Raw genomic sequence first — 8,900 nt, 5'->3', positions numbered from 1 at the left:
GCAGGATTTATGGAAAAGCTATCTGGACTTAAACATGACTGCTTGGTGCAGACATACTACCTGTACCATTAGATAATAGAGACACAGTACCTATACTATGGGTTTGGTGGTTTCTCCTGGTGCCACTAGGCAGTACTGCTGGGGGAGTCTGACACCAGATTAGTTTTTATGGCAGGTCTCTATAGCTAATGCTAAAGAAAAAGTGGTCTGTGGTTATTTTCTGTTACGTTTTGGCTTCATTGTATGGATTTGTAAAAAACAATTTTAAAAAAAGGGGAAAAAAACAGCATATATTTTTTACACATTTATTCAGTAGACCACCTGAAGATATGACTGGATGTCCGTGTTTAAAAGGGAGATTTATAAAGTGATGATTTCTTGCCCTATTGGACTGTTTATGCCCACTGATGGGCTGTGGAGGAATGCTGAAACACAGCAAACCTATCCTTTAACACACATTTATGTTGAGATAGAGATAAATTATACCAGACTGTCTCTACCATAAGTTATCTGTTTGTTTCCTTTATTTTTTTAAATAGTGTAACAGTGTTTCTGCTGCCAGTCCAGCAACCAATTTGTAAAACACACAGTCAGTTCCAGAAACATACATAGTCAGAGAGAGAAAAAGCAGGCACCTCTTCCTTTTCTGATGTTTAACTCAAATGCACACCAACCAGCCTCATAAAGAAATACCCATGTCTATCCATCCACTGTTACAGCAATAAATAAACCGAATGCACTGGACCTTGATACATCCCACTGTCTGATAAGAACAAGACAGCCAGACACAGCAGGAGACCCAACCCCCACCCCAGTGCATGCTGGGAGATCTGGGAGTATTCGGAGATTAGACAACGTGGGAGACGATGAGACCATGGCATGTGCGCTTACTCTGGACAGGATGCAAGGCAGAAAATGTGTAAGCGACATTAATTCAGAAGTAATTAAAATGATAAGCAAAAGTTTTATTAAATGCTGAAACAGCAAACGTACCCTTTAACACATTTGTGTTGACAAAGTCCAGTCTGAACCACCTGGGGAGGGGGGGTTGGGCAACACTCACCCTGCATCTGTTAGTTCACAGATCAAAGTGACACATGGTCTCTTAGAGCATGGCAGTGGGTAGGACAACTTCTCAAAGATGACGTTGTAGAGCGATCATCTCCTGTTGATGCTGCTGCTTCTGTGGAATAGTTTACTTCTTACAACAAACCTGGAACACACTTATTCTAGATCAGAAGTCTTACCTTTAAAAATTCAGTTCAATAATTTGTTAAAGATGTTTTAGTGTTTTCAGTGTGCAATTTTTTCATGTAACAGTGATCTGGCATCAGTTTGCCATTTCTTTACCCACTGTTAACTAAATTATAACTGAGGAATTTAAGAAAAGTCATTTTGAAACAGAAACCGGAAGCAATCAAATGCAAGACAAACATTAGTATGATAGCTTTTGTATTTAAACAAACATTCACAGTCAGGTAAGTCACATTTATGTGAACATAAAAGATTGTTCAACCTGAAAATGTTTAAAAACATTTAAAATCAACATATTGTTCTTAGTATAGAAGGACAGTGTTAAAATGCTGTAGACACTATATAAGCAATGGAAGCTAAACTCTGCTGGTTTCTCTTCAAGGGGCCAAAAAAAAAAAAAAGTAACTATCTGCACAGATAGTCCAGTCTACTGTGAGATAAGTTTCACCACATTGCTTTGAATAGCTCAGGAGATTGCAGACCAAAGACAGACCATCACCCCCACTCCTAGGTTTGGAGCCCCACTTGCACATGCAGATGCAATGAGGCTGGAAAGTTCCAAAGGGGGTAGGGGGTCAGGACAGGGGTGTGAAAGGGTGTGTGTGTTTTTTTGTTTTGTTTTTTTACAGAAAAAAAAACCCATAGCAGCTACTCAGCAACTCAGAGCAACCCCATCTAATGAAGACTCCAGTCTCAATGATGCCACAGTTTTGATTAGAAACTATTAATGCATTAGTCTAATCAGATAACAGCTCTGATCCAACCCCTGCACCACCCTGTTAAGCTCTAGAGTTCATTTACAGCACCATCCTTTAATGTCCTTCTTTCATAAATGCCATGTAAACACATGCATCCATCATCTAGGTATTAAAAACCAAACTCTGATAAAAATCTATATAAAAAGATAAGAGAAAAACAATGAGGTAGGAAGTTGGAATTCATAAACATTTACCCTGATAAAATGTTTGACATCAAAAAGCAAAACTCAATCAAATGTAAAACACCCTCATAAATGCACTCTGCACAAGTGACGTGCACTACTGAAACGATGTACCATCCTGTTTATACAACACCTTCCATTCGACATTTAAAACCTGAGCTTAAGATATTAAAGAAACAAGAATAATTTTCAAAGTTACAGTGACATTCAGACATCAAGGTAGTAAACATTTAAAAGGTTTCTCTAAGAGAAAAGCATACGAGTGCACACCGTCAGTGCAAAGTGTTTGTTCACTGTTGCCTGACATCATCCCTGTAGGACTGAGGTAGACCTGAAACGTTGTTTGGAATTGGATAGAATTCCTTAGGAATGTGTTTTTGGAATGTTCAAAGCCCTGGTGTTATTGCTCTACATCTGGAATGCTGAAATGTACAGTGTCCTGGTAAAATGTAAACGTCGCTTTCATATGACCAGTCCTGGGATATGAAGAATAAAAACACCATTGAATGAAGCTGCATTAAGAATACTTGCTGAATGAAGGGCCGTGCGGTATGGAATACTGATCTGTGGTTGAGTGTACAGTCTGATTCACAGCACCAAGGACATCAAACACACTCTTATTGGGTGGAACCGACTGAAACATTCTGTCCAAGTCCATAAAGAGAGGAGGGGCATGCCTGCTTGGTACGATGGGCCAATAGCCGTGACTACTAAAGTGACTGGGTGTGGCATGAGGGCCACTGTAGCTGTAGAATGGAATACCCCCAAGTGGCACGAAGGGACTCCCGTTGAAGCGCATACTGGGAGGAGCAACTGCATTGGGTGGAGTGTACTTCGCGTAAGAGGTGGGCAACTCCCATGGAGGGGCAGAGCCACGTTTGACAGTCTTGTTTGGTGGTGGGCAGGAGTCACCGTATCCGTCTGGGCCCAGCTCTCCGTCACTCCCCCGCTTGCTGGGCCGTGTAAGTCCTCTCCACTCTTCATCTGATGAGGAAGAGGCGGGGCTAGCAGAACTGGCTGATGCACTGTGATTAGAAGAAGGGTGGCGAGGGTGTAGTGAAGACACAAGATGGTTATGAGGAGGCTCCACCCCCCAGCTGTCTTTTACCCTAAGCCCCTCCCCTACAGTGCTGGCTGGCCTAAAACTGTGGAGGAGTGAATCAATAGCAAAAGACGAATCCAGTTTGGGGCGGTATGGGTCCTCCAGAGGAGGAGAGGCCTGTCTGGTGGGTGCACTGGGCAGGGGAGGTTTTGGGGGGGGCAGATCAGGCTTGTGAGCAGGAGAGTGTCCTTGAAGGATGTAAGGTGCAAGATCCTGGGCAAATATGGTCTCGTCCTGACGGGACACAGCCGTGTTCTGTCTCTTCAGTAACTCCAGAGGAACCCTGCTGACTTCCACTGCCCAGAAGTTCCCTTTACCTTGAGGCTTCCCAGGATCCTTCAGCACCTAGATAGATAGATAATTCATATTGACTGGTGAAACTGAAGACCAGTTCAGCAAGACTTAGTCATTAGTCATTACATACAGAGTGGACAATGAGGAATTAGCACACACTAATATGCACACCTTAACAAAACAGTCATATGAGGACAGGTTGTGTCTCACTGAATCTCTCCACCCTTTATAGTTGCCTTTGAAGAAGGGGAAGAGAGTGCTAATCTCCTTCAGGATCTGAGAAAAGAACATTAAATGCAGTTAAGAAGTCATACTTTCAATCAGTACTGGTTTTTCAAAGGGGGTGTTTTCAAGTGTTACCACTCATATAGGCTATAACAGTTTTAATTCACTCATTTGTTTGTATGTTACCTTGCTTTATGTGCATCTCAGACTATAGATTATTTTAAATTCTTAGGGAATGTGACTCAGATATCTTTGCCCAATACGATGGCTAGAACTTCAATAAACAAAACAATGTACATTGCAAGTCATACGAGTGCAATTTTGATCACATCACAAATGACACTGAGTAATCAGTCTGTTTTTTTTTTTTTTTTCTTGCTGCAACTTTGTCGACTTGCGAACCATGAAACTAGAGGTCTACTTCAGGCCTCCCGTGACAACCTCGAGAGTTTCTCATCGATTTACAGTAAATTGACAAAAGGTGCAATTACAGGGTTGACACGAACAATTTCCGACAAAAGTTCACAAGTTGTTCGTAAAGTTGTCTTACCTCTGATAGTGTGAGCTTCTTCTCAGGGGAGTTTTGGATGACCATGGCGATCATGGCGAGGTACGAGTACGGTGGTTTGGGATAGCGCTGATAGTTCTTTTTTTTTCTTCCACCAGCGTTTCCATTTTTATTGAATGAATTCGGCACGTCCGCCTGCTCCGAGTACTTGCCCGGCGGATCCACGGTGATTGGGGGCGCTGGCAAATAACACGATCCGGGGTCATGCGTCAAAACTTTATCCATTGGCACGGCTCCCCGGGCAAGCTGGTCGTAGGCAGAACTCTGAGGCCGGGCTCCTACCTCCGGCTGCGGGTTACTGGCGCAGTGCCAGCGCTGGCCTGGTGAGTGGCGCGCTATAATATTTTTATAATGCGTCTGCTGCGCATTGCGAGTTAGTGGCTGCGTTGAGCTGAAGTCAAGGTGATGGTCGCGGCGTGCTCCTGCGGACGGCAAGTAAGGTGGTTCCAAGAACCCGGGACCCCCCCGGGGTTTTGTCATGTTGATGAGCGCAGGGCGTTGAGGCATTGGGGTCGAGGCAGGAGGGGCCGGTCCTTAACCCGTGGCAGACCGCTGGCTCCAGGACGACTCTATTTGAGGAGCAAACAATTAACAGCTTCATGTAATTCCTGCTGCGTAATCGAGGGGAGAATGGGCCGCTATCGCTGCGCGGATTGAGTGATCACCCTAGGGGGAGGGTCCGTCCCGCAGTGGGAGAGCGACAGTAAAGCTAGAAATATCCCATACGCTGGGCAGATTTACAATTTGTTCCCATTCTAGAGCTCAACCCCGCTGAAGTCTTTCCCTGCGACCTCGCTTACATCCACAGCTTTTGGTACTATAATATTTTTATTCTTTCTTACTCTTCGAGGAGGTGTCAATGAGATTGTCGTTGTGAGATTGGAGCCCCGCACCCCCGCGGGCAACCACCCCCTTCCAGGTCTCTGCATTGAAAGTTTGCTTATAGTAAGCACAGATAAGTACAGAGATGTGCCAATGCGTCACTCGCGCAAGACGCCACGGTGACTCCCGATTAGGGGCCGCGTGACCTGATCTGAAAATGAATACGACGATCTTATTTAAACAGCAAAATACAAGATAGACGTTCTCCCGATTCAGGCTTGCTGTAGCCGCTAAACAAATGTCGCAAGCAATATACATACGGTGGAGTTGTTAATAAACATATGCAAATCTTGCATTCAAATTTAACACCTGTGGGTTGAAAAGTGTACGTTACATCACCCAGTAGATAAGCAAATAGGCCTATCTCTAACAAATCAAACAACGTGCGACAAGCAATTAGGCAGTTTACGGACGGGCTGGCTATAATCCTGCTCTGTCCATTCATGGAATCAGACAGTGAGCTGTTGTAGCAATTTCTTGTACATTAAATTTTATCTTTTTTAATTCATAAGGTAATAAAAAGAACCTTTTTTTTTGTAAAGTGTCGTCTAATTCAGCCGGTGCTGAATTAAATGCATCATGTTGGAATCTCAGGCATTCTCTCAGGAGTGGTCGTATATAGTTACTCATTTTCCTTCACAGTAGGGTACATATTCCGGAACATAGATGATGGTACTTGGGGTTTCGGGGATTGCAGCTATTGTCCTGGATAATGGAGTGCTAATGTCGGAGTTCTTACCTCTCAGCAAGACAGTGAAAACAAGTTGGATTAGTGGACTTCTCTCCAGCGCGTCGACGACACTGCGACGCGGGGGTTCCCTTTTACAGAGGAGAGGAGACAATGCACGATTGAAAACTATACTGATTGCCTCTGCCCTTTAGAAATGTGCAGTAATCGCATTGAGAACCAGTAGCAATGTTGTTTAGTTTGTAAAGTCAGTAGATGTTCACTGTTCATAATATTTAAAGAAGCGACGGAACCTGTGCTGATTGGTGTGAAAAACTGATTTGTTCCAGATTAGTCATGTAGTGGCCATTCTCTGGATTAGCTACATACTTAAAAAAAGGACACAACGGTGTTACATCTTCACACCAGCGCTGCTGTTTCGTTTAGTTTTCATTGCGCTTTCTACAGCATGCCAGTGGCTATAAGAACCTATTTATTGAAATGCCTACAAATGTCTTCACACCGTGTCTTGACCTGGGTGCATTCTTGTTAAATTTACATTTACCACTTGAAATCGATGGGAGTGTTCAACATACTGCCTTCATTTTGCTGGGCGTAGAGCTACAGAAACATCCTTGGCGTTGTGATGAGCCTCCACCTGTAGCACACCCATTAGGCCACCCGAGAGCTCCTACCAGCCCCCGGAGATGCTCACATTAATAGACATGGTAGCAGATTTCACATCCAAATGTAAATTGTACAACTATTACTTTTCAATCCTCGTTTGCAACATATTTGCAAAAAGCAATAAACACTTAAAAAGCGAATGTGTATTTCTTAATAAAACAAGACGACTCATTAAAAAAACAGACTAATATATTAAAATAAGATGTGGAAGTTACGCTGAGGTTATGTTTGGACACATCATCGGACGCGTTTGTATGCTTAAAGCGTCCATGTGAATCTCTTGCGTCTCTCTCCACACGTTGCACAGACATTTCTTGTGACATCGTTTTTCACTGTTTTCGTGTCATTAGTTTCATAAAATGTACTCAGAACATCTATAGAGGCAGTATTATAAGCGATCTGACACTTGCATGTTAACAGAAAATTTGCAAAAAAGGCACACCGATTATTTAAACGTTTTAATATCTTTACATAAATACGCATTGTAGAGATAATGACTGCAGAAATCTAAGTTGGAAAAAAAACAACCACCACTGTTTCCACAGAAATTAGCAACTGACCAAAACACTGGTTATCAAAAAATAAAAAATAAAAATGTGTACAACATATAAAAATATAACATTTTTACATTGCTGGTTTGACCTTCTTTTGGTTAACTAATATATCACTGACTTTTAAAACATCCAACTGTTTACATGGGTAATGGCTGAAACATTGGCTATGCATACCTTAACTGAAAAAATAAAAAATTTATTACATCATATTGTCCAGCTAATTATTTTTGCAAATGAAATATGATTCTAATGAAATAGGATAAATGGTTATACAGAAGGTTGTACAAACACCCCACGCACACTCACTCAGACACACTGGGGCACACACACGCATACATACAGAGTCGCCTGGTCTTATCCTACTTCATCTGAAAGAGCTCCTTCTGGCCTCTGAGACTCAGAGGGTGAAAGGTCTTTGTAGTTGAGAGACAGCGTGAGGCTCTCAGTTTAGCTGTGCCTTCAGTCTGCGCACACTGTTAGCCCACTCCATGAAGTCTGAGCCTCCCTGTACATCTGGGTCTGATAATTGCCACTGATCTTCATGTTGAAGTGTGCAACACACTTCCGAGCCTTCTGTTCAACACTGATCCATGGTCAGCATCTCTTATTTAGAGCCCAGTGTTTATGAATTTTAAGAGAAACAGCTAACCTCTAACCTCAGAAACCGCCAACAGCTAACCTCAGATCAGCATATAAACGCATCATCTACTGATATAAACAGCCTCTATCTCTGTAATCAAGACCCGACAGGACACTTTGCTTCCTGTGGATCTCCGCAAAATGTCACCATGGTGATGGAGCAGTGTGGCTTTCCGAGTAATCACCAGATTAAAGGGTGATGTTTCTCCTGGGGTTAGGCCAGGGACTGTCCTGGGAACCATCTCACTATTAGAGTGATCGCTGAGAACATATGTTCTTTCTCAGTGGGGTTGCTTTATGGCTATTGTATTGCACCTATAATTCCAAAAACGAATAAACTAAGAATAAATTAATTAATTAAAATATGTATTCTATTTTTAAATTTTCATCACAAGTCCCCCTTTCCAGTTAATGTGATATTAAAATTATGTATCACAATTGTACAGGATTTTATAATTTCCCATAATTAGCTTTGACTTTTACGATGACTACATTTATTAGACTTGAAAGGTTGCTTTTTTTTGCACTAACTGGTCTACAATCTAGAAACTATTGTAAATTGTTTCTCTCAGAGTGTATTTATTTCCACAAAGAACACCTTGCAAAGCTCCTGGGGGATTCATATAGTAAATGTTTTATGAATGATGAAATTAGTAGCTGTGTTGCAAACAATCAGTTGAATTGAATTCGATTAATCTAACTACCAGACTCTGACCACACACTCAGGACCACTGTTACACTGCAAACAGCCAGAAACTTAACAGCAATGGCACACTCATCTCTTAAAAGGACTGAAACACACAAGTTCACCTGTCTTTGTCTTCACACTTCACAGTAATAAGTAGCCTAATGTCAACATACAAACACCTGACATTGGCCTAATCACTGTGATATGAACATATGAATACAACTGCTGTATTTATAACAGATTCGGTTCTTCTCAAGATTACCTGCCACAATTTCAAAGGCAAACCAGGCTATGGTATTGTTTTCTGGAGAGAACCTGCAGCCTCACTTGCCCCTTGCAGATTCGCCATACTTGTCTAGAGGTGGAAGGAATAATTTACTAGACCGTGTCTCAGGCAAAG

At 42.2% G+C, this 8,900-nt stretch overlaps 1 protein-coding gene across 1 annotated transcript; it reads right to left on the bottom strand.

The window, feature by feature from the left end:
- Positions 1–1,481: 1,481 nt before the first annotated feature.
- foxh1 (forkhead box H1) lies at positions 1,482–4,890 on the bottom strand. Its single transcript, XM_027016662.2, has 3 exons — positions 4,366–4,890; positions 3,762–3,866; positions 1,482–3,641 (listed from the first exon to the last, which is right to left on the bottom strand). Exons 1-3 carry the CDS (start codon positions 4,888–4,890, stop codon positions 2,712–2,714), a joined length of 1,560 nt encoding a protein of 519 aa, XP_026872463.2. The 3' UTR covers positions 1,482–2,711.
- Between the last annotated feature and the right edge of the window lie 4,010 nt (positions 4,891–8,900).

The sequence above is a fragment of the Electrophorus electricus genome, chromosome 14, assembly GCF_013358815.1.
Source record: "Electrophorus electricus isolate fEleEle1 chromosome 14, fEleEle1.pri, whole genome shotgun sequence".
In the NCBI taxonomy this organism is placed as follows: domain Eukaryota; kingdom Metazoa; phylum Chordata; class Actinopteri; order Gymnotiformes; family Gymnotidae; genus Electrophorus; species Electrophorus electricus.
This window is presented reverse-complemented; position numbering and strand designations above follow the sequence as displayed.